This window comes from Engystomops pustulosus, chromosome 9 (genome assembly GCF_040894005.1).
Source record: "Engystomops pustulosus chromosome 9, aEngPut4.maternal, whole genome shotgun sequence".
Lineage (NCBI taxonomy): Eukaryota > Metazoa > Chordata > Amphibia > Anura > Leptodactylidae > Engystomops > Engystomops pustulosus.
The window spans coordinates 99,630,424-99,656,520 of NC_092419.1; the positions used below are offsets into that span (position 1 = coordinate 99,630,424).

At 45.2% G+C, this 26,097-nt stretch overlaps 2 protein-coding genes across 6 annotated transcripts; one reads left to right on the top strand and one right to left on the bottom strand.

The window, feature by feature from the left end:
* Nucleotides 1-217: 217 nt before the first annotated feature.
* Nucleotides 218-13,611, bottom strand: ODF2 (outer dense fiber of sperm tails 2). 4 transcript variants are annotated; one of them, XM_072124579.1, is made up of 20 exons: nt 13,359-13,611; nt 11,003-11,122; nt 9,214-9,339; nt 8,400-8,570; nt 8,135-8,322; nt 7,475-7,604; nt 7,259-7,390; nt 7,045-7,119; nt 6,754-6,825; nt 6,549-6,665; nt 6,040-6,225; nt 5,812-5,921; nt 5,543-5,678; nt 4,184-4,294; nt 3,904-4,008; nt 2,531-2,689; nt 2,189-2,289; nt 1,745-1,907; nt 1,263-1,388; nt 218-523 (listed from the first exon to the last, which is right to left on the bottom strand). In XM_072124579.1, the coding sequence occupies exons 1-20, from the start codon at nt 13,371-13,373 to the stop codon at nt 350-352; spliced, it is 2,517 nt and encodes an 838-aa protein (XP_071980680.1). In that variant the 5' UTR covers nt 13,374-13,611; the 3' UTR covers nt 218-349. The 4 variants fall into 4 exon arrangements, with proteins under 4 accessions (XP_071980680.1, XP_071980681.1, XP_071980682.1 ...); XM_072124580.1 differs by having other exon boundaries at nt 13,274-13,611; XM_072124581.1 differs by lacking the exon at nt 13,359-13,611 and adding an exon at nt 11,204-11,419.
* Nucleotides 13,562-24,994, top strand: GLE1 (GLE1 RNA export mediator). Of its 2 annotated transcripts, none has more exons than XM_072124583.1 (16): nt 13,562-13,780; nt 14,891-15,037; nt 15,106-15,231; nt 16,622-16,770; nt 16,872-16,932; nt 17,761-18,009; nt 18,133-18,361; nt 18,962-19,074; nt 19,144-19,213; nt 19,521-19,663; nt 19,994-20,184; nt 21,082-21,211; nt 22,622-22,726; nt 23,048-23,130; nt 24,435-24,498; nt 24,577-24,994. In XM_072124583.1, exons 1-16 carry the CDS (start codon nt 13,703-13,705, stop codon nt 24,643-24,645), a joined length of 2,007 nt encoding a protein of 668 aa, XP_071980684.1. In that variant the 5' UTR covers nt 13,562-13,702; the 3' UTR covers nt 24,646-24,994. The 2 variants fall into 2 exon arrangements, with proteins under 2 accessions (XP_071980684.1, XP_071980685.1); XM_072124584.1 differs by having other exon boundaries at nt 14,894-15,037.
* Nucleotides 24,995-26,097: the final 1,103 nt, after the last annotated feature.

The window sequence follows — 26,097 nt, forward strand, 5'->3', positions numbered from 1 at the left end:
AGGAGCAGGGAGCAGCCATGTTTTTGCAGTCCTCTACATCCCTTTAAATCTCTCAAACTTCTGACCTATCACTTTTACTTTATAGCCTTTATAAGACATAAACCATCTGGTTATTACCACCATCTGGTTTTGTGCCCATGTGGGAAGCCCGGAACAATAAAATCAGTATTCATAAAAATATAAAATTAGTAAATATCATCTATAAACCGTATACAAATTTAGGAGAAAATGTGCCTTTTAATTCTGAGTCCCTGAGTCTGGGCCATGTCCAAGGGTTGGGTCCATTGGGAGGGTCTGGTCCGGAAGCTGATATTAAATCCATTTGCAGTGATGGGGTTGTGTTGTCCTGTCACAGAGGGGTTCGGGGACGGATTGGGGAGCTGGATAAAGTGGCCTCCCCAAAAACATTGGCGTATGAGGATTTCAGGAACTGGACGTAGGTCTGCATGCTGCGGTTGGTGCTCTCGGATTGCTCCAGACGGTCTTTTAGATCCTGCAGGCGACTCTGAAACCGCCGCTCAGCCTGGGAGAAGGGTAAGGAGATAAAATTAAGATCTTATAACAAAAACCAAACCCCTCAGTCCAGGAAAATCCACCGCACGCCCCTGGACACAACAAACAATGTCATAGATTCACACAAGTTGTCACCTTCCAGTATTGTCTCCACTGCACCTGCTATATGATGGATGAGATATGAAGAGGGGGAGAGTTGTGTCAGGATTACAAATAGTTAATAGTATTAAAAACCTTAATTTATGGCCTCGCTCAAGACTAGTAAAGCACTAGATGCAGACGCATTAATATCCCATTTCCACACCCCGCTTGCTCATCAGTGGGGGTCTCAGTGGTGAGACTCCCACAGCTAAAGAGAATGGGGGTCCACTGTGCCCCAGGTGATCAAAGTTTCTGGTTACACCTGTGTTGATTGCTCAATTCATCTCTATGGCGTTAGTGGATATAGTCCAGCACCAGACTCAGCTATTTGCATCGGTTGCATTGAGAGTGAATGGAGTGGCAGCACACATGTCCGACCAGCTGTTCCTTTCTTTTGGGGTACAACGGGATACAACGGAAGCCAGTTCTCGTGATCAGCAAGTTAGTCCCTATCATGTGCGCAGGGCAACCCTAAAACCTAGCGGGGTCCAGGCCAGGGTATCCATATTCAGTATCCACCCTATGTTAGCGCCATAATAGACAGACACGCAGCTGACATTGCATCAGGGTCTGTCACGTACAAATCCATTTCCAAATCTGCAACTTACATCTTCTTTGCTGCGGCGAAATTGGTTTAATTCAGTCTTGGTCCTGCTCAGCTGTGTCTCCAGATCCAGGATTTTGGATTGTGTTGTCCTCTCCTTAGAGGAGGCCCTCTCCCTGGTCTGCTCCACCTTAAAAAATATATAGATATTAACCTCTGCCAGTGACTGGTGCGCTGCCACCTGATGTGTGGCATATATACTGGTCCTGTCTATACGGTCCAGCTCACCCTATGGAGGCCTTTTGGTCTGCATCGTGTATTATATAGTATATTGTTATGTCTTATTATGCCTTGTGCTTGTCCGCCCACCAGAAAGTGAAATCTATGCCATCCAGAAGCTGGTGTGTTTTTTGGGCGTTATTAACTAGTAATGGTGGTAAATTTGTCTGGGCACCCACTCAAATTTGGAAAAAGGTTACATTTTTGGCACGGAGATTGTGGTGTATCCATGTTGGTTAATGTGACATGAGAAAAACCCCTCCTCACCTGTCTACGGGAGTCCTCAATGGCCGCCTCCAGCTGGCGAGACAGGGAAGCACAATCCCGGCTCTTCTCCTCCAGACGCAGCTGGTTCTGATGGATTGTCTCTTCTCGTTTGGCTACAACTTGGAGAAGTTCTCGGTTCTGAGCTCCGGCGTCATCTAGTCTCCTTAAGAATTGCAGAAAGTTAGATGACAGCGGTGAATGTCAGGATGTAGGGAACATACAGAGGACCCCTAATTCCTGGAGGTTCCTGGACTGAAGCGCCAATCGTTTTAAACAGATTTGTTTAGAGCAGAAATCAGGAACCAATTAAAGGGATATCAGAGTCTGAAGTGCAGAGCATCATAAAGGATCTTTTTTGAATCTCCTGTATTCTGTACTACACTCCCCATCCTCCAGGCCTTGCAGTGCTAACAGACATTGGATAACTAGTAATGTGTCACTTACCTTTCTAATTCCTCTAATTTCAGAGCCAGAAGTTTATTCTCTTCCATTGCAGACTGATAGCGGTCTCTGGTGGACTCCATCTTGTCTCCCTGCTGCTCCATCTATGGAATACAGAAACGATAAAGTTATATCCGCTAATACTGACCCCCAGTATGGAGGATGATAACAGCTAGTTGTAGCGTAGTTATTACAGTCCACTTCCTTAAGAGTCTGGTACTGGTTTCCTACAGTGAATTGCTAAGATGATGTACATTACAGGACTGGGGTAGACATTGAGGATGGGTGAGATCCCCTTGTATCCAGCGTCTTCATCTCCAGGTCCACTGCTCGCAGGTTCCTTACCCGAACACGTAAATCAGAGATGATGGAGGAAAGCTCAGAGTTCTTCAGCTCATATCCCTGCAGCTGCTCCTGACACTCCTGCAGCTTCAGCTCCGTCATTTTCAGCATCTCTGGTAACTTCTCTAGTTCTTCCAGACGACTCTGAAATTTCCGATGGATCTGGAGATAAGGGAAGTCTGCTGTGAGCTACATATGGATGCAGGGATAGGATACACTACAGGCTGGATATTGGTGGACACAGACACCAAGCAGTTGGATTCCTCCATGGATGAAGAAGTGGTAAGTTGTGTTCTTACACATTAGATTTCCATTGTAGACCAAGAGTGGTCGTCTCCATGGACAGCAGGGCCCTCCGAGTAATAGAAAGATTATGAGTAAACGCAATGGACGTAGCCAGATATTGACAGGTCCTGGATTCCTGTTAAGTGATTCCAGAATAATTCTGGAATGTGCCAGAACTTCCTGATCACCTTCAAGACCTCCAGTGATTCTGAGAATAGAAGAGATCCATATATATAGGAAGGTTATGGCCAAACACTGTGCAGGGAAACGCCAATACCACTCAATTCACATCCAAATAGTCTATTTCCATTGATTCTTCTTTCATAGACTCATTCCAAAGTTTACAAAGTACCGTATGTCGTATTAAATAGGATGTCCGTAAAGTCATGGAAGTTCTTGAAAAGTCATTGGATCTGTTTGAAGGACCGTCTCTTGGTGGATGACGATAACCCTAAGCTTTGACCGGCTGTGTGATAATAATAAATCCTGGAATTTACACGGTTACGAGTCTTGGTAATGTGTATATAATGCACTTCCAATTACTTGGTGATAGAAATCTGAATGTAGTTTATCCTGGCAGAAGAACCTCTTCCTTGTATCTGTGTCCACCAAGGTCCAGAGCACTATCTGCTTTATGCAGATGGCACCAGCAGTGGACAGATGATGGCGAGTGTCCCCCTCAAAGTAGTACCTGAGCCTGTATGCAATGTACCCGTGCCAACTACAATAAGACATGGCTGACATATCAGCCAGTTGGTGCATCAGTGTGGCAGCACAATAAGACATATGGCTGTCATATGCGATGCGGCAGCTGGTGCATCAGTGTGGCAGCACAATTAGACATGGCTGACAAATGCGATGCGCCAATTGGTGCAGCAGTGTGGCGTGCTGCTAACACATAATAGATATGGCACATGTGGGGCCGCATGGGAAACTTGTAGCAGGTATTATACATATTTAAAGGGGTTGTGGAAAGATTAGACCTTATCATTTATAGGTGAGTGTGTGATCAGTAGGGGACAGGACAGGTAGGTATGTGAGCACCGCACACAATGCCGGGGGATGTGAAAGCTAGAACTAATGTCATGTACCGTATCAAGCTCTACATTCATGTCCTCCTTCAGTGTCTTATTCTCCAGGTCACATCTCTCCAGCTGTAGGCTCATCTGATCGGCTTCCTGCCGGGTTTTCTTCATCTGCATGAGAGAGAATACTTGGATGAGTTATTGTACCCGGTCGCCTGAATGCTGGAGGGACATATCAGGCACCTGGCAGGTCGTACACTTATCTCAGTCAGAATGACGTTACATGAGATATATAATATGACAGAATAGTAAAAATACTGGCACATTACCCGTCATTACTACATACCTGGTCTTTGTAGGTGTCTACAAGCCCCTCGTACTGGCGCAGAGAACTCTTGAGCTGCTGCACCTCGCTGTGAGCCAGCGTCAGCTTCTCCTCCACCACTATAAAATGTGTCTAGATAAAAAACACCAGAAAAAAAGTTAAAGAAACATTATCTGCTACTATGTAAATGCCATTCTTGACTTAGAGGGGTTGTCCAAAAGATGGGGGAATCACTTGCTGATCGGTGGGTCATGAGGGGTAGAGGGCTCCATTGTACCCCCATATAAACATATTAGCTGTTAACACAAGCCCCTGCTGCTTTATTCATCTTTATAGCGCTGTACCCAGGAGATAGCCGAGCGCTTTACCCAGCTTCTTCCAGCAGTGCCATAGTCAGTGAATGTGGCAGCGCCAATATCCAATATGTGGCTGCTTCATTCAACGGAGATACAACAGACGCTTTTCTAGTGATCTGCTGACAGGGGACAACTTTATATGCCTGGAAACCCCTTTAAAGGACATATTTACTGGTGGTAGACTGTCACCGAGGTAATGCTTGTTACCTTAGGGGTTAACCTGCAGTTTTTCTACACTGAAGAAACAACTTTATAAAAATATGCTAATGAGCCGGGGGCGCTCAGGTCTACATCAGCCGAGCGCCTCCTGGTTCCATCTGCTACTAAATTATGCCCCCTTCATAAAAGATCCGTTCCTGGAGATAAAAAAAAAAACCTGTGCCTGTTAACCCCTAAGGTACCAGGCATTACATTGCATTACCACCAGTAAATCCGGTATAACTAGTCAATAGGAATTGATGTCCCACAAGAACAGATAATACAGAAGGCGCTTCATCCATATAATTATTGAACCCGCCAAAGAAATACTCTATCAAGATCTTTCCTTGGGCAAAGTCCTCCTTACAGTTTTGGGCTCTATATTGGCATTTTTCTTAAATATGGAGGAAAAGGTGGAGAATATAAGCTCTTGTCTTATGTTTGCGCCATTGTTGGCTTCTCGTCCTATTTGTCTCCTGATCTCTGTACAGTAGTTTTGTATTATACTTGCACCTGTTTTTGTCTTAATGTAATGTATGTGACCCCCTTACTGATTGTACAGCACCATGGGATTAATAGTGCTCTATACATAATAATAATGGAAAATTGATCAGCATCAGAACCATCTGTAGGACTAATACCAATAGTTCTGACAGAACAGTACAGCTGATCCTGGTCCTGATCCTTGTATGGTGATATGGATGGATGCAGGTGGTAACGCGATGCCCCTTTTAAAACCTTAATCATTGACATTTGGGTGTTCCCTTATTTTAGGCTCTTGGCCACCGAGTACAGATTATAAATCTGTAGTAAATGATGTGCAGACCTTCAGCTTCTCGTGCTCCAGGCGGAGGCTGCTGTTCTCTGCCGTCTGCTGGTGTAGTCTCTCCATTATAGATTCCCGTTCGGAGCGAGCCTTGTCCTCTGCGCGCTGCTTCTCTTCTAGCAGGTGGCTGATCCGACTGTGTGAACACAGGATACAATTATGTTACATCACAAATTGAGGGATTTACAACAATCACCCACATTAAACCCCAGAAATCTGCAGTATGGACCCAGTAGATTGGACTGGAATGGATATAGGTAACATCTTACTCATTGAGCAGGACGACCTCTGACTCCGCCTGACCCCTCTCTTTGGTCAGCATGGTGCAGCGGCTCTTCAGAGAGTCAATACTTGAGAGCGCAGAAGAAAGCTCAGCCTCCTGTCATAAGAAGAAAACTATGAGGAGTAGACAAGACGTAGAAATACTAGAAATACTAGAACACCCATGATGGGAGTCCACAGTGTGACATATTGTACTGACATTAAGTGTCACTCACTTTTGCCAGGAGCTGACTATTGAGCAGCTGCAGGGTCTCCTCACTTTTCTCTGCCCGATGCTTCTGGGCACGGGCCGATTTCTTCAGACCTTCCTTGTCCGATTCCAGTTTCTGCCTAAGATCATGTAGCTGTGATGTCAGCAGGTCCAGTTCTTCTTTATGTCGGACCTCATTGTGCTCCATGTTCTGAAACCACAAGAAGAACAGAGTTTGGATAAAGGATTTTTACATGTATCACTTGCTCTAAAGTGATATCTATTAAAGGGGGTGTCTAGTGCTGCACACATGGCTGATGAAAGGGGATGGGCCTTTAAGGATGGGGTAACACAATAGTTTTGTTGCTTTTGGTAAAGAAGTTTGGGCCGAAGTCAGCAATGGGTTACACAGAATGGATTGGACCCACTTATAGAATATTGATGGCAAATCATACGGCATCAAGTCATTGAGGAGACGACCCCTTAACAATTGCATCACAGCCTTCTCCATTACATCACCCCCTTCCTCCTCACCCTCAGCTGGACAGAAAGTCGATTATTGTCGGCCTCCCGGTTCCTCAGCTGCCCCTGGAGGTGAGCCCGAGTGGCTTCTAGAGACTTTGTAAATTCGGTTGATGTCCTACATAGATCCTATGGAAGAAATCAGATGACAGTGGACTGAAATTAGGGACAATCCCAATCCTCCTGCCGAGAGAGATCATGGAAAACGCTCCCAAACCTTCTCTGTCTTCAGCTGAATCCGGAGATCTTCAAGTTCCTTGTCTTTTTCATGAAGTCGGAGCTGGAGATGCTACATTAGGGAGGAGAGATGGTCATATAATGATGGACATTACTGGGTCAGGAGATTTGGGGCATGGTGCATGTTCTCCCTGGAAGCAGGGATGCATCTACTGGACCTTTCTGCTTGCAGTAATTTATAAGTGTTCATTATTTAAGGTAATTATTCACTATTTAGGTCTATAAGTATGTGACCTCAGCAGATTTGTCCAGTAGAGGGCAGTGTACTTACCGCTCTCTCGGTGTCGGCATCTGACAGCTTCTTCAGCAGCAGCTCCTTCTGCTCCAGCAGCCGATGGGTCTCTGTCTGTAAGAAGAATCATTCAGAACCGATCCATAATCTTCGAGCCTCCACCACTGATTATCCCCCATTTGCAGTTTCTATTCACTCTGAGCTGAGCATGCATGTGTTTGTGGAAGTTAGCGGAATACCCATGACCTCTCACCTCTCGGCAGTGTTGCTCTCGCAGCAGAGTCCTCAGCGCCCTGTTGGTCTCCTCGAATGTGTTCAGCTTTTCCAGCAGGATTTCCTTCTGCCGGGTGAGAAGGTTGAAGTCCGTACTTGTCATTCTCTTCTCCTGCGTGGAATCAGGGTCTTTAGGATTGGGGGTCTCCAGTTAGAGAGACATCATACCAATGCCGGTGATATACAGGTCACTCACATGTCTCATCTGATTTATGGTTTCCCGTAACTGATCCACCTGTCTTGCTGCTTCGGCGCCGTCCATCTCGGTTTCCACTAGTTTTGATAGAAGATGGGACTTCTCCTGCTGCAGCTGATGCTTCTCCCGCCTGGGATAGAAGATATACATCTAATAGAAGACAGATCTATAGGGCCCTATACAGAGCTGAACACAGGACCCCCAACCACTAGACCCTCATCCCCTATACAAAGCCAAGCTGAACATGGGACCCCCAAACACTAAACCCTTGTTCCCTATAAAGAGCCAAGCTGAACACGGGACCCCCAACCACTAGACCCTCATCCCCCTTATCCTTAGGAAAGGTGACCAAAACCATTGGGGTGTGATAGAGCTTAGCTCTCCCAGCATCCCCTCATATCATGCGACCACTCACCAAGCACAGCACCATACATTGCATAGTGGCTGTTCTTGGTATTGCAGCTCAGCTCATTTACCTGAATGGACAGAAAGCGGGCTGTGTATATGATGGATGTGACGTCACTTGCCTGTAACAATCACTAACATAAGTTCCTGACCCAACTGATTTTAATTGCTTCAACCTAAAGATATGTGTTCATACATAAAATTAAAATAGCCCTTTAAGTGGGCAGACATATTGTGTCTTCCTCAGACACCTACAGACTGAGGTCGGCCTCCTCTTTGATGCGGTCGATGCTCCTCCTCAGACGGGTGTTCTCGTTCTCGGTCTCGGCCAGCTCCAGCGACACCTCGTTCAGCTCCTCGTTCCTGGCGGTCAGCGCACGCTTGGACGCGGTCAGTCGCTCTTCGTATCTCTCCAGGGAGTGGTCTCTTTTCTTCTGATCCACCTGATGGGAGGTCACAGTTTGGGTTGTCTTCCTTGTGCCAGTGACCTATACAGTGCCCCCTGTACCCGGCTCCTCACCTCGTTCTTCAGGGTCCCGACCTCACACATCAGGCTGTCAATCTTCTTTTCGTAGGAGTTGATCTTGCTGCGCATGTACTCCTCTTCATCGGTGGAGAGGTCGCTCATACGCAGCGCGGACATCATCTTCTCCATGTCTGGCGGGGTGATCTCCAAGCGATGGGTCAAACCCTGGGGAAATTCATTTATGATATGTTCATAATTGTCAATTATATTGCCATTCTATTCAAAGGTGGGACCCCCCCAATGTCTAGTGAGACCACCCACCGATTATTAGGTGATGTCCTATCCTAGCCACAGGAAAGCCCCTTTAATCAGATTCATGTGAAGCCAGAGCCAAGATCATATGTAAGAACACAATCCACCCTGATACATTGTATATGTTTAACCCTCCCTGTGCCTTAACTGCAAGAAATTAAAGGGAATCTGTAGTTTTGACTCTACAAAGCTGCAGCCTGTGTTAGGCATTGTCCCAGGAGATATGTGTAATCATACATTTTTGTATGTAGCAGCAGGACTGTGAAATATCGATTTATTTTCCAGGATTGTAACTGGACTTGAATGACTCTGGTGCACTGGTGTGTGAGATCCCTGCAGAGATCTCATACACCTGTGTCCACCAAGTCCAGCTACAATCCTGGAATATAAGTCCATATTTCACAGTCCTGCTGCTACTAACATACACAGCTGTATAACTACACATCTCTCCAGGGCCAATACTTAACACTGGCTGCAGTTTTGTATGGTCCTACCTGCTGACAGATCCCCTTTAAGAAATACTACAATCAATTTCTTATGCCTGACAACCACTTACCTCCCATTTGAAGCCTGTGTCCCGCATAGAAGCCTTTCCTGGGGGGATCCAGGGGACTCTGGTCTTTACCTTGGCACTTCGTCGTAAGTTTCCCACGTCAGTCTTCATTTTACTCTTTGTCCCCTTCTGCAAGGAGGAATGGGAAATGTTATCCATGTAAGCAGGGCTGTGGAGTTGGTAAAACTTCCAACATCAACTCTTAGGGTGATGCCACACATGGAGTTTTTAAGCCGTTTTTGGTCCGTTTTCAAGCAATCCATTAAAAAAAGTTTTTTAAAAATGCATGCGTTTTTTAAAAGGTTTTCCGCAATTAAAAACGGACAAAAACAGATGCGTTTCCAAAAACCGCATGCATTTTCAAAAAACTGATGCGTTTTTTAACGGATTGCTTGAAAACGGACCAAAAACGGTTTCAAAACGCCATGTGTGGCGTCACCCTTACTCCAACTCCACATATCTGTATCCTGGTGGCTCTAGCAGTGCTGAGATAAATGCATTCCTTCCCAGCAGCTTATGCCTGTAATCTATAGCAGAGGAGCTTCACTGTTGAGCATGTACACAAAGTGCAGGCACATTCATCTCCAATAAAAAGGGGATGAGGGGTGCAAGAGCAGCACCGGTCAGCTCTATGCTGAAGTGAGTCCTAGGAGCACTTCTGATGGCAGCACTTCTGTTGGTTCACACGTTCCGCTAGCGCCGCGTTCATAATGCGACGCTAGTGCACAGGGGGCGGAGTTTGGGGCGATCGCATATGCGTTTCCTGAGAAACGCATGCGATTGGGTAATCAATCGCATGCGTTTCCTGGGAAATGCATATGCGATCGGCCCGAGCCCCACCCACTGTGCGCTAGCGTCGCGTTATGAACGCGACGATAGCGGAACGTGTGAACGCGCCCTGAGAAGTTCTCACTTCTCCCTGGTCCTCTCAGGCTACTCCTCTCTGTGTCCTGACACTGCTTGTATGTGTCCGGGTTAGGACACAGCGCAGAGCGGCCCCAGGAGAGGTAGGTACTTGTCAGCTGTACTGCATTGCTCCTAGGTCCTGGTACAGTTTGCTCAGGGTCCTGATGCCGGCACATACAACTAGCGCAAAACACAGAGCGGCACATGGAGTAGAGAAGAAGCCGTGCGGTGCAGGAAGGAGAAGAGGGGGAGAGAGGATTTATTTATTTGTCTGCTCTGGGGTCTCCAGTATTATTATGGTCTACTCTGGGGTGTCTCTATTATTATCATTATCTGCTCTGGGGTCTCTCTATTATTATCATTATCTGCTCTGGGGTCTTTCTATTATTATCATTATCTGCTCTGGGGTCTCCACTATTGTTATGGTCTACTCTGGGGTGTCTCTATTATTATCATTATTTGCTCTGGGGTCTCCACTATTATTATAGTCTACTCTGGGGTCTCTCTATTATTATCATTATCTGCTCTGGGGTCTCCACTATTATTATGGTCTGCTCTGGGGTCTCTCCATTATTATCATTATCTGCTCTGGGGTCTCCACTATTATTATGGTCTGCTCTGGGGTCTCTCCATTATTATCATTATCTGCTCTGGGGTCTCCACTATTATTATGGTCTGCTCTGGGGTCTTTCCATTATTATCATTATCTTCTCTGGGGTCTCCAGTATTGTTAGTGTCATAATTTTTCCAAATATCTATGAAAAAAACCCATTCAGCCCATATGGCACCAATTTATCAGATATTTGTGGAGTTGTGCGCAGAGGTCATAACCAGCCCGGACTATCGCACAGCAGTGACCTATGACCCAGACATGGTGGCCACCTACCTGTACTTTGGAGGAGACTTTGGGCCCCTTCTTTATGTGGACGTGCACCGGCGTGCTCTCATCCACGTGCAGCGGCGGGGAGGGCGAGCGCGTCTTCATTGTTTTCCGGGGGAAGGTCTTCTGCAACAAGGAAACTCTACATGTAAGTATCAAAAGCGACAGTTCTAAACGGGTCAGATCCACCAGAACCGGATCTCCTACCACAATGAGGGAGCAGAGATCCTCAGCTGCGGCTCACTAGACTCTCCCTGCAGTGTGATCCCCACAGACTCCTCTCCTAGTAAACTGTTCCTATAGTTACTGATGCCTCTTACAACTGTCTCCTCCAGGAGCCGCTCCCCAGGGCGGGAGACCCCGCCTTCTACACATCCTAACATTGCAGCAGCGCCAGAAAGCAAGTCATCACACTGACATAGACTGCAATACAAGCCACATAGTTTACTTATGTTTGTTTTTGCTGTTGTTAATAAAGTTTTTGATTGAACAGTTAAATGCTATAAGCAGGTTCTTTAAATTAAAAAAAAAAAAAATCTGGAGATAATTTAGTTTCTCCAAGTGAACCGGAAGTTTGTCCTCACACTGCTGTGCTCTTCGCACTCTGCTATGAGCTGCTCCACAGATTCACAGGCATCTGGGTTAATATAATGCTATAGAAGGGGCTGTGGAGCAGCTCAGTGCACAGAGCACAGCAGTGTGAGGGAAAATAATAATCATGTATAAAACTGTTATCATAGGAAAGGATTTATATTGCAGAATTGTAAAATCGCCTAGTGCACTGGGGGCGTGTCCTCACACTGCTGTGCCCTTAGCTTTCTTCACTGTGCTGCTTTAGAGCCATTCCCTGCTTCCAACCAAAACAGATTTTAATCAGAGGGGAAGGGGGTTAGGCTGTAGAGCAATTCATTGCAGAGAGCACAGCAGTGTGAGGACAGCTCCCTCATATATAATTCTGGAAAATAAATCCATGTGTCACAGTCCTGCTGCTACTAACAACATATACAACGGTATGATTACACATCTCTTCAGAGACAATACATAACACTTACTGCAGAAAACACAGTACACTGCAGTGTGAGGACAAGCGGAGAAACTACAATCCTGGAAAATAATTTCTATTTCACGTTCCTGCTGCTACATAAACATAAACCACATAAACACATCCCTCCAGGGACAATACCTAACACAGGCTGCAAAAAGCACAGAAGCACAGCAGTGTGAGGACAGGTCCCTCATATATAATCTTGCATCACATAAATCCATGCATCACAGTCCTGCTGCTACTAACAACATATAAACACATCCCTCCAGGGACAATACCTAACACAGGCTGCAAAAAGCACAGCAGTGTGAGGACAGGTCCCTCATATATAATCCTGCATCACATAAATCCATGCATCTAACAGTCCTGCTGCTACTAACAACAACACATAAACACATCCCTCCAGGGACAATACCTAACACAGGCTGCAAACAGCACAGAGCACAGCAGTGTGAGGACAGGTCCTTCATATATAATCCTGGAAAATAAATCTATGCATCTAACAGTCCTGCTGCTACTAACAACATATAAACACATCCCTCCAGGGACAATACCTAACACAGGCTGCAAAACGCACAGAGCACAGCAGTGTGAGGACAGGTCCTTCATATATAATCCTGGAAAATAAATCTATGCATCTAACAGTCCTGCTGCTACTAACAACATATAAACACATCCCTCCAGGGACAATACCTAACACAGGCTGCAAACAGCACAGAGCACAGCAGTGTGAGGACAGGTCCTTCATATATAATCCTGGAAAATAAATCTATGCATCTAACAGTCCTGCTGCTACTAACAACATATAAACACATCCCTCCAGGGACAATACCTAACACAGGCTGCAAAACGCACAGAGCACAGCAGTGTGAGACAAAATCATGGTATATAAACCCATATTTCACAGTCCTGCTGCTACTAACAGACATGAAATGTATGTTTACACATCTCTGCAGAGACAATACCCAACACTGGTTGCCGAGCACAGCAGTGTGAGGACACACCTCCAGTGTAACCCTGAAATAAAAATCCATATTTTACAGTCCTGCTGCTACTAACAATATACACATAAGTAAGATCATATATATTTCCAAGAACACAACCTACCACTGACTGCAGAGAGCACAGAGCACAGCAGTGTGAGGACACACCTCCTTCTTGGAAGGAAACTCCATATGTCACAGTCCTGCTGCTACTAACAACATACACACAGGTGATTACACGGATCTCACTTATGATGGCGGCTGATCAGACGCTGCTGGGAGTTGTAGTCCTCCAGCCATGAGCTGGGTGCAGTTACATCCTTCCTCCTCTTACCATTGGCGGCGCCATCTTTATCCCCGGGACCCCGGTATTTCCTCTATAGACCCCCCATCAGTTGCACTTCTGTCCTGCTTTGTTCCGGGACACGCCCCCTACAGCCGCTCATTGGTCAGTTTAAACGTCGTCCCAAAAAGGACCCCCCGCGTGATTGGTGAACTTATTAGGAAGTGGGCGGTGTTTGTAACGTCTGTTGCCCTGACAACAACCGGCGACGCGTTCGGCTTCCTGGTCCCTCGCCGCGTCACGTGACTGCTGACCCGGAAGCAGAAAGGCGGGACGTGAAAGTGCTGTATCTTGCCCCGCCAGTGTGAGGCGTGACAGGCTCTGCTATACCGGCCATGGACTGGGAGACACTGGAGGCGCTGAAGAACTCCTCTAAGGGGCGGCTGCGGTATAAGAGGGACTGGAGCCTGGAGGTAGAGGCTCTGATAGGTGTTATCTGATGCTGGGAAAGCTGGGTGGCCCCCCATGTTATATCATTTACCTGGGGGAAGGGGGGTGTAGAGTAATCATTATCCTTAGGATTGGGGACAAGTATATGAGTGCAGCTGGGGGGGGGGCCCTGATCACCAGTCTAGACTCAACCCATTGAAGGGTCACATGATTGTGTCACCTATAAACAGTTCCGCAAATACAGACCGCACGCTGACGACACCTCTGGGTGCCCAAATCTGTCACATCCCCTCCACACGGATCCCTACAAAACACATTCATGCCTTTGGATTCATTTAAATGAGTCAGTGAGTCATCGGGTAGAGAAAACGGATGGTACAGGGACAAAAACAGCCTGAGGCCGGCGCCACGAGACTGTGCTCAATCCGTGAAAAATGCAGAGGACGATGAATGATGAGAGTAGGGAAGCAGGGGATCCTTGCATCATGGATCCATCCCTGACACCGTGCTCGCTCCGTGACGTACAGCTGGTCCGTGTGGTCATGCGACGCTCGCCTCCGTGTTATTTTATTTTTTTGTAAATTTAGCTGGGTTGCAGTACCCCACGCAGAAACTCTGATGTGTATGCGGCCATGTGACATGATTTGGAGATCCCCTTTAAAGGAAATCGGCCACATGGATTTAGTGGTTTTATGCCAAGCATACTTACATGCTGGTGTGTGCCCCCTAAAACAGGACCCATTCTTCATTTAGCTGTTAATGGGTTCTTTTTCCCCATTTAAGACTTTTTAAAATATGTAAATGAGCCTCAGGGGCTCCCGTGTACTTCACAGATGCCCCTTCTGGCTCTGTCAGCTGTCACTGGCACCCTAGCAAGAACAGGGTGGAGGAAGCGGGCAGAGGAAGGTGTGAATAATTAGCAGCCAGAGCCTCAATGGGCCTCTTTACTGTACACAGGAGCCCCTGAGGCTCAATTTCATAATCTTAGAAGTCCTATTTCACTAAAAAAAAAAAGCCATCAACAGGTTGAAGAAATGACGCTGCAGTAGGGGGCTCACGCTACAGTATAATTGTACTTGTGTTAAAACCACCTAATCCATGAGTTCCTTTAAACTTTTTGAAATGTGTTTTAGCAGAATACTTTTGAGCCCACTGTGGTGTTGTCGGAGTATGCCGCCTGGGTCCTGGACAATTTTATTGGCCGAACAGAACCGGACATCGCTCCAGCTGAGGCGCCACCACCGCTGGATGACACGGTGTCCCTCGCTGACAATGAGTTGGTAAGTCTGTATCTTCATTACTCTTACTGCCATTGCACCTTCTTGTTCTCACTAACTTCTCTTCCCAGAATAACCACAGCTCCCAGGAATCCCTTAAAGAGGCAGAATCGTTGTCTAAACAGCGGATCGATAAAGTTATGGAAGTTGAAGGCAACATATTGTTGTTTGAGAAGGCGCACAAGATGAAAGTGAAGGTCCGTCTAATTCATGATATATTTTCCTTGTAGAGGGATTTTACAGGTTTCCAAAAACCGCACCACCATTCTTCACGGGTTTTGTTCCGTGTTGGTAGCCATGGTGCTGTTTTAGGAATCCTAAATAGCCCCTTTTATATCCATAACTACTAACTCCTGATTTGCTGTCTAACGCCAGAATGTCAGAACTAGAAATTGAAATGGATGGCGTTTTCCAAAACCCCTATAAATTGACTATAGCTCATGTCTGCCCTCCTTGATCGGTTTTAGATCAGCTGGGATCAGACACCCCTATTAAGTCTGGTGATCGCTATGTCCGCACCATTCAAGAAAATAGGTCAGAGCTGTAATTCAAAGCACTCCGGTCTCCTGATTTCTGAGCTGCTGGAATACCCCTTTAATTGGGGCTGAGCTCCAGTACCATACACATCCACTACTGAAAATATGGAGCTGTGCTAAGTCAACACAGCTCCTTACATCAGCTGATCATTGGGGTTTCTGAAGTCAGACCCATATATCTATCGCACTCATATTAATAGGCTATCCAAAAATAGTCTTATAGGAATCCAACCATTAGGGAATATGATAGATCACATGTTAGGTTGCTACTTAATCATGCCTATAGTGTCCTATCTAATCTTTTTAGCAGGTAGAAGTAGAGATTATCTTATATTTATGCAAATGATTGGCAGAGGCTAACTCAGGCATGGGAGCAAAGGCTACTCCTCATCCCAATAGTCTCTGCAGATCACAACATCTAAAGGTCCTCAGTGCGCTCCTTACGTTTGTTCTTTGGTCCTGAAGCTGGAGATCTACGCATGCACAAAACCTTTGGCTTTGAGGCCGAGGGGAACGCATTCTATCTAAGCAGAGGACACATGCATGCACAGATTTTCTACACTGTGACCACATGGCGAAAGGAACGAACGTAAGGGGCGTGCTGAGGGGCTTTGGTAGGCGGGATCAGCATTGGCTACCTATGTGTGGAGTAGCCTTTGCTCCCATGCCCCAGATCTGTCCCAGATAAGCTTTTTCTCTGCATCTGCCTGCTAAAATGATTATTCTATAGGCATGAGTTTAGATAGTTGCAACCTACCACGGATGTACCTTAGGGGGAGCACAGTGCCGGGAGGATGAGGGGTTGAGCGCTCTTCCTTCTTCCTATGTCATAGGCAGACAAGCAGCTGCTGTTCTATATTTTGCGGCGATGCCGTCCAACTCTGTCGCGTTGTGGTGTGACAGGGTGTGCTCACGGCACCGTGACTGGGAGCCATAGCCTTCTATTGTGGCCATGATCTGGCTGCAACTGGTGGTAGGTTTCCTTTACACATTTTTTGTTGAAGGTTGGTTATTTTGCTCCCTCATCCTAACATTTGCCTCTGTTCTTCAGGCGGATTTGCAGGCTCGTCTTGACATGTGTGATCAGTTTAGTAAGGCGATGGCGGAGAAGTCTGCAGAGCAGCTCAAGAGGTTTGAGGAGAGGATGGAACTGCAGCACCGACAGGAGAAGCATCAGCTGCTGGAACAATTGGTGAAGGGGTGAGGGAGGATGAAGCATCCATAACCTCCAATATTATATGGGTAATGTAGGGTCTTAAGGCTCCATTACTGATGTATTCACCTTGTTCTTTTTTGTGAAGATCTAAGGAGGCCCTAGGACAGCAAGAGAAACTAAAGGAGGAGCATCGCCATAGGGCAAAGGTTGGTGTCTGTTGATGATTCGGTCACATCTGTGGTTTGGATTCCACTGCTAAGTGGGACAAGGGGGTGATGGCTGACTGTTGTGGTACATCCAGAGGTGCAGAAATCAGAGTTGTTATGTCACTAATCTGTCATCTGTGGCCATCCCAAGTTACATAGTTATTGCCTTTTCCCCAAGATCCCCCTCCAAACATGGCAATGGGAGTTCTGTTCCCAATAGTGTAAGAAGAAGGTGCCTCCCTGCTTCATTCTCTCAGGTGTAGCCATTTACAGTGCTCAGCAGTGTCATAGGGACTGCATAGAGCAGCAATGTGTATACTACACTCATTCAGGAGACTGAGATCCCAGCATATTTTTCTTTATCCTAATGGATAAAGCATAACTTGGGACCACCACTTTAACCCATCGTGACTGTATGATTGACCTGCATGGAGAGGGGTCCTGGGCTGAGCTCTTCCCATACAGGGCCAGCATGAAGCATATCAGTGAACCTGTTAGATCATTAGCCATGCCAAGGCTTCCAGGTCTGTTATTCAGCCCTCTGGTGGAGGGTGTCTGTAACTAATGCAGATTTTTTTCATATTCAACTGTGTTGCAGTATTTTATTTCTTGCTTCACAGTACATGGCATGGGATATAAATGATGATGCTGCTGTTATGGGGACTCAACACTACAAGTCCTGGGGGTTTTAACTCTGTGGGGTGTAACGTGACATCATAGTAATGTGATGGGAACACTGCCATTTATGGGACTCGTAGTTCTCTAGATCTCGCATATACAATGATGTACAAGATCCTTGTGCAGTCATTCTATGTCTTCTTTTCTCAGTTATTGACTCTGAAGCTTCGTGAAGCCGAACAGCAGCGCCAGCAAGAAATAGAGCGCGTCCGCCAGGAGGAAGGTCGCGAGAGGATGCGGCGACTATGCTCCTTACAGCAAGAAGCGCTGCAGCTTATCCAGAAAATTCAGGTGGACTACAAGCAACAGGAAGCACTGCGCGTAGACCTCTCTGCCTACGGCCATCGGGGGAACCAGATATGTGGCATTTTATCCACCGTTGTTCGCTCTAGTAGTGAGGTAATAGTGATTCTTATACAGTGTCCCTGTACTGAGGGATCACCAGGATCTTGTAAGACCCCATCAGTCCTACTGTGCCAGTAGGGGACTATAACATTTCTATGATCATCTTTTCCTCCACAGAGGGGTTACCCCACACAGGATGACGTCAGTCTAGGAGAACACTCCCTGCAGGAGATGAAAATGTTGGTCAATACCATAGAGAAGGAGCTGGCTGCAGCTGAAGAGCGGAAGAAAGCCGAGGACGAAGCTGCCAAAGAGAAGCAGAAGGAGGCACAACTGATACAGCAACAGCAGGCAAAGCTGCAGACCCCAGCCCCAACACAGGACCAGAAGCAAACCAAACGAGAAGGTAAGTGACTGGCCACAGTATTGCCCCACCAGTGTCCTGCCATCCAGCACAGATGAATATATTTCAGTGTTGTAGTCTTGCAGGGATTTTCCACTAAAACTCATCATCTATCCAAAGGATTGGTGATGATTACTGAGACCCCCACTGATCACAAGAAAGGTGGTCCACTATCCCCTGTTTGAATAGATTCAAAGGGAAAATTGTGTGAGTCCTTTTTATTCATCATCTATGGGACTGATGGAGATGACCAAATGCTCCATCAGTCCTATATATAGTTAAGCTTTCTACACTTACACCTTGTTGACATTCAGTGCAGTGTTTATAATCCACAATATGTTAAGTCCTTTCATCACCTTTCTTTGGTAGACGTTCTTCCTCTTATTCTGGTTTAGTTTGAATTCTTTCTCTATCCCCCACTGTTCCAAAACGGTAAATTGTGAAATTCTGCTGTCAAGTAGGTGGCCCTCGGCTGGAACTGACTGCTTGGCTCCGCCCATCTGACAGTTAAGAAATGATGAAATTGATGCTTTGTGACTTATGGGGGCTACAAACTATGTAAGGACTTTGTGATCTTGGTGTCTCATAAGCCCCTCTTTGTAGGACTTCAGAAAAAGGCTTCAAAGGGAACATTACAAAGATTCCTGGAGCTGCAGAAAGTCCTGGAGCTGTGTCAGAAAGTCTGTGAAGAGCTGGCCACGTGTAAAGACCCTCAGGTACTGTTTTCCTCTTATTTATGGGCTGTGTTATTGTCACTGTTTATCTTACTCCGTTCTCACTTCCAGACTAAAAAGATCAGAGCTGATCTTCAGAGAGCAGTCACCACCCCCGTCAGCCAGATATCCAGTGTATCCGGTGAGTATATGCCCTCTGTAATTGGGCTTTGACGCGTATGGGCTTTGTGACTCTGGATCTGATTCTGGAACAACCATTTAAATCTTTTGGATGCCTGGTTGTATTCTCCTTATCCTGTTTACACAAGGTTCCCCTTATCTAATATAAGTCTTGTAGAACATAAATCTACTACCCTCCGATGGCTATTGATGGGGGTATTCCCCAGACTTGGGATTATAGGTGCAATTTAGCTTTACCCCTGGAAAAGAGAAGGATAGTGACAACGAGCTGGTGATTGTTATATACTTCTATCTATTTACCTTTGTAGGGTCTCAGGTGAGGGACACCTTTGACAAAATCAATAATTTCCTGATGGGAAAACCGATTGTCTCTGCCGGAAGGACGATTGTTGTGTCTCAGCATCCCCTGGGTCTGGACTTTGTCTGCTTAAAGTTGGCAGAGAAGTTGGTGGTAAGTGAAGTTTAGACCTTTATGTTGCTTAAAATTATAAACCTCTCTTTATAACTTCTTGTCACCAATGGCACCACCATCATTTTTGGGTTATGTGATGTGCGGCATCTCCGCCCTATTCCGTTGTAGCCTTGGCCAATTTTAGTGAGAGGAACTGAGTTTCAGTAGCAGACATAGCCACTGTTCTTGGTGCAGAGCCGTGCCTGGAATGAAATGAAGAGTTACAACATCATTAGTCATTGGGGAGTCCTGAGGATAGATCATCAATAGTAACCAGTCATAGAACGCTACATCTCTAGTATCGATTGACCTTTATTCTTGTATCTACAGAGTCAGGGGGAAGAAGAAGTCGCTTCTCATCACGAATCTGCATTCCCAATTGCCTCAGTGGCCTCTGCTTTATGGGAACGGTATCCCAAAGTGGGGGAACTCTTCCTTGCGAACTTGCACAAGAAATGTCCATATGCTGTGCCTTTTTACCCTGCCTTTCAGGAGGGGATTTCCCTTGAGGAATACCAGAGGTGAGAATTTGGTTGTCTTCTGCACAGATTGAATGCAATTTGTAAAATTGTACAATAGTTCTAGTTCAGGCCCTTTAAATCCACATTCTGGGCAGAACGTAAAGAGGACCTGTCAGGGTGTTTTGGGACACTTAACCACCCACAGGTCCTTTTTAAAGACTATTGTTTACCATCTCTTCAGAAAAGTGTTTGAGCACTGGGTCTTATAATGATCAGTAGAACAGGGTTGTGTGTACCCTGTTCATCCTCGCCTCACTCCCTGCAACAAGAAGAAACTTTAAAAGAGAAGCCGCTGAACATTTGGGATGTAGGATGAATGTGGATGGAGACCGAGGGGGCCCCATCCTAGTCAATAGTGGTCAATCCAGTGGTAGGATGTGGGATGAATGTTCTGAATATCAGATGTGCCAGACCATGGGTTGCCTGGTATTATACCTCAGTGCAGTTCACTTCCATTTAAAAAGTTGGAACTGAGATGTAATGCCAGTCACAACCACTGCCACCAGTATGGGGCTGCAGCTGAATGGCTCATCACTGGTGTACCCCCATCTAACAGGTCATCAATATGTAGTAGGTGGAAAATCTGCTGTAAGTGGAATGATTTACTCTATGGAATGAGAGAGGACCTTTTTGGCCAATAAGTAGAAACAAAATGGCCTAAAAAAAAAGGACAATAAAATCGTATTCTAGAACACAGACTCTTTCCAAATATCTTTCAACAATAAAAATGTGAATGTTTCTCTTGTCAGATGTATTTGGCAGCGACACATTACCCGCCATCTGTTGTCCTCCTGTGTCTGCACGTCATCACTTTTCCTGTGTTTTTTTTTTTTTTTTTTTTTTTTTTTTTTTTTTTTTTGATGATTTTTATATCTCTTATGTGTTTTTGGTGTGTAGATTGCTGGGATACCAGGTGAAGGATTCCATAGTGGAACAGCAAGATAGTTTCCTGAAACGAATGTCCGGGATGATCCGCCTGTATGCAGCCATTATGCAAGTACGGTGGCCTTACGGGACAAATCAAGGGGTAAGTAGACTTTTTTTTTTGCACTGGACTCGTTTTCTTTCCCCATCATAAAAAAACTGATCATTAGAGGCACATCACTGTTGACTTGGGTATGACTCCATTCCACTTGGGTGATATAGGACAATAGGATTTTAACAAGATTTTCTACAATGGTGCATGCACACAATATACATCCATCAGATATGTTGGTGGAGCTCCAAATCCTAGGAATTCCAAGGTTGCGCACGGGGTGGAAGCCATGTCGCCCACCATCCCATTTAGTGAATTGGAGATAAAGAAGGAAGTGAACATGCTCACCCTACATTGAAGCCCCATACGGCTATACAGGCGGTCCACAGGTTACGTACAATATTGGTTCTTTAGGTTTGTATATTTTTTTTTTTTTATGGTAACTCCCGACAAAACATTTTTGTGACAATTGGATTTTTAAAATTTTTGCTGTAATGGGACCAAGGATTATCAATAAACCTTCATTACAGACACTTTACAGCTGATCATTGCAGTCTGGGACTATAGTAACATCCAGAGACTTCACCAGAGGTCACAGGGGGCAGAGGGGACCGTCTGTATACATCCTATTTGTACATGCCCCATACAGAAAGCACATGTACATGTAAAATTTACAAAATTTTCACACTTAAAGGGGTATTCCCACTTCAGTAAATTAATCTTATTGTTTGTATAATGAAAAGTGAATTTTCCAATATACGTTCTGAATCAATTCTTCACAGTTTTCTAGATCTCTGCTTGCTGTCCTGCTATAGAAAGCTTCATTGCTTACTACCAGTAGACCAAAATCTGACCATGGTCACACAGGTGCACGGCTCGTTATATCACACAGCTCTGATTACTCTCTATGATACTAACGAGCCGTGCACCTGTGTGACCATGGTCAGATTTCTGTCCCCTGGAAGTAAACCATGAAGCTTTCTATAGAAAGCAAGCAGAGATCTAGAAAATTATGAAGAATAGATACAGAGTAAGTATATTGGATAATTGTATAACTTTTCCTTATACAAACAATAAGATTAATTTACTGAAGTGGGAATACCCCTTTAAGTGTGAAAATTTGGTAAAACTTCCCTGGTCATTAAAAGCTTTTAAGGCCTGGTCAGAAACAACACAAGAATTCAGCTTTCACAGGGGGTAGTGCTACCACCCATCCACAGTATAAGTGTCAAATACAGAGAAGCCCATCTATGTTCCATGTTCTTTGTTTGGAAAACCCCCTTGATCTTCTTGGGAAGTAGATTTCTCTCTAATATACAATATCGCCCAATGACTGCTTGGATTTTACCCATGGGTCACCAGTTTACCCCATGTGGTCAGTCCTGGATAGTTGCAGAAGGCAGATCATGGACTCTCTGGTTGGTTGTAACACAAACTTTTTTACATTTCCTATTCTTCTAGAACCACCCTCATGGCTTGAATCATGGATGGCTTTGGTTGGCACAGATGGTGAACATGGAGCCGCTGTCTGATATCACGGCTACATTACTCTTTGACTTCTTGGAGGTATGTGGTATTTTATCAATGTATTGGTTTATTTGGTACATTTTTAGAAAGAACCACTTAGAAATAACTATTCAAGAGAGGGAGATAGAGTGGACGCTTAGCCTCTGACACCTGTGACGGGGTGGGAGGGGAAGAGGGGGGGGGGTGCGGGATATGGATTTTGTATCTGATTCACATATGTATGATGTTTTCATAATGTCTCGAAAAACCTACACCAGTTTTGAATGTTATTTCATTTCTTATATCTGATAAAAAGAAAACTAATAAAATATGTTTAAAAAAAAAAAAGAAATAACTAATGATTTCTCTTTTTATATACAGGTGTGTGGCAACGCCATGATAAGACAGTACCAGGATCAGTTCTGGAAGCTTTTATTACTAATCAAAGACCAGTATTTTCCAACGTAAGTTGATGGGCGATTTATCCAGTGCATCTCTAGTACAGAACAGATGCTATTAGGCACATGGATAGCTTTGAATGTATTCTCACACTACTGACCGGACTGCGTTAAAGAGGACCTTTCACCACCAAACTTGGAGAGTCACATGCCATTCTGTAGGGGCTGCTACTCAGATTTAGGGACACTTTGAATTTTCTTTTTAGTCCCCACAGTTGCAGAGACATCCATCCCAGTGTCTGTACATTTGTATCTGTGTTTGGCTAGAGAGGAGGAGCTGAGGCTCGAGGCGTGTGTTATACTAATCCTCTCTCATACTGTCCAATCAGTAAGCAGGCAATGTCAGAGAAGCTGATATGAACGACTTTGATTTCTCTATGCTCATCTAGAGTCTCATTTCCAGAGTTCAGGCATTTTATGTTCCAAAGCTTCTTGTCAAAAATGTTTCGTACCAGCAGTGAAGTTGCCGCAGACTAACCTCTTCCTCTATCTGCCCTGAAGCGGAGTCAAATTTAGGTTGCCCTTTCTTCCGATGACACCTTCTGTTCTCTCATTTAGTAACTTGGCAGCACCAAATCCAGTGAAATTTAATAAATAAATCCTATGAACACTGCAAAGTCTACATGATGATGTATACGGTGACTAGCCTGGCAGCTTTCACTATATGGTGGTACATGAAGTGTGTAATAAGTAATTGAAACCAGCTGTGAAACAGTTACATTAAGTGTAGTGTCTGTTCTGTGTGAAATGGAGGGGGTGCAGAAGAGTCTATGAAACAAAATGCTGTACAGAGAGAGACAGAGTTCTGCAGGATTACAGACTTGGATGGAGAGACTGATGGGGAACAGGGGACTTCTGCATCCACAGAGCAACAGACTCGCCTTTGCTGCTCCTCTCTGCTTCACACAGAGAGGACAGAAATGAACTCCCCTCCTCTGTGAGATGATACTAACGAGCCGTGCACCTCTGTGACCGTGGTCAGTGGTCTATCCACTGGAATTAAACAGAAACAGAGGCTTTCTATAGAATTACAGCAAGCAGAGATCTAGAAAACAGAGTTTGATTGATACAATTTCTAATTTTTCATCACACAAACAATACTATTAATTTGCTGAAATTTGAGCACCCCTTTACGCATGACACAGTGTCCATTCATGCGGGTTCTCTAATCTAAGGTGAGGATCCTGAACATATGACTCCCTAATGGGGCTTATAAAAAATTGGAAATTAGACAACCAAATATTCGTGGCGGACTTCTCCACGCCGTGGGTTTCCCTGTTCGTCATATGACTCTTCCTTCCGTTCTGCAGGATCGAGAAGATCACCACCAGCACAGAAATGGGCTCGGCGTCCCGGCTCAAACACTTCCTGGAGGTAAGTGGCCGCCTTGTGACCAGTCACGTGGATCCTAGTACACAGTCTACATAACATCCCTATTTTCCTGTATTCCAGGGAGCGGTGCGGCGGAGGGACATCCCTTTACCAAAAGGATTCCTGCAGCCTTCATTCTGGAGGAGTTGATCCTGTCGCTCTCAGCAGTTGTGTGTTTTATATATCATTTTATTTTTTAAAATGAGAATTTTATTGTTTTTTTGTTTGTTTTTTTTAAAATTTGCATCATTTGTAGAGTCCTGGATACACGAGGGTGGATGTTATTATGTATTCTAGACCTGGTGGCCATCCATGAATTGCCTCTCTCCTACCGACTCATTGGCTGTTATGTCAGTGAGGTTTTTTTCCCCAGTAACAGCGCCACTTATGACCAGGGGCTATGTCTGGTACTGCAGGTCAAGTTAGTCCCAATACTTCCAGCCGTCATTTTGCCAATAAAATTTGTACAAGTGTGTAAATAAAGTATTATTTTAATTACTATAGTATGTATTTCCTTTTTGAGATGACTTCTAATGTATGTGTCATTATGTGATGTACAAGCTGTGTAGTAACACACAGTAAAGTATAATGCATAATCCGGGGATCACCATCTTCTTCTCTCACATCCCCTGTTATAGACCTTCCGGTTGATCTTGGATATATTATAAATGATGGAATGTGTGATGAATTATTGATGGCACATACCGTCATCTCATGCATTACACTGCCTCTCCGGGTGCTGACCTAGATTTCTGACCCTTCCAATAGACGGCGGCTTGTGACATTGTGCAGGTCCTGTGCCGCTGTGATGAGCGCTGTCAGCCTGGTATTACACTGCGGGCAATGGCAATCGCTGTGTTCTCTGCTGAGGCCCAGCGTCCTGTATAATGAATGTAAATTGATCCGTTGTCTTTTAGAGATGGAGGTTAATGCTGCTGTAGATGTTCAGCTTTTATTATTTATCCCTTTTAGGGCCAATATTCTGTGCTGATTCATTCAGTGGTCGATATGTATAGCAGTGCTGACACAGAGCACCCAACACCCTGCAAATAATGCATATATGTGAAATATGGACTTCTATACAAGGATTGTACTGGGGGGTTGTCCTAACACTGCTGTACTCTGTGATCTCTGCATCCAGTGTTTGGTATGGTCCCTAGAGAGATGTGTAACCATACTTTTTGTATATGTTGTTAGCAGCTGGCCTGTGAACTATGGATTTAGATACAAAGATTGCACTGGGGACATTTCCTCACACTGTAATCCTCTGCGCTTTTTGCAGACCGTGTTATAATACATCTCTCCAGTAACAATACCTATCTTAAAGGGCATCTACCACCAGGATGAAAGACTGTACGCATATGAGCCTGAGGGGCTCCAGGCTCCATTAACACCTATGGAGCCTGGAGCCCCTCAGGCTCATTTGCATACAATCCATCATCCTGGTGGTAGATGCCCTCCCTTGAAGCAGTTAGTAGCAGGATTGTGAAATATGGATTTATATTCCAGGATTAGAGCTTCTCCACATGCACTGGGGGTGTATCCCTCACACTGATGTTCTCTGTACACTCTGCTAAGGCATTGTCCCTAGGAGAGATGTGT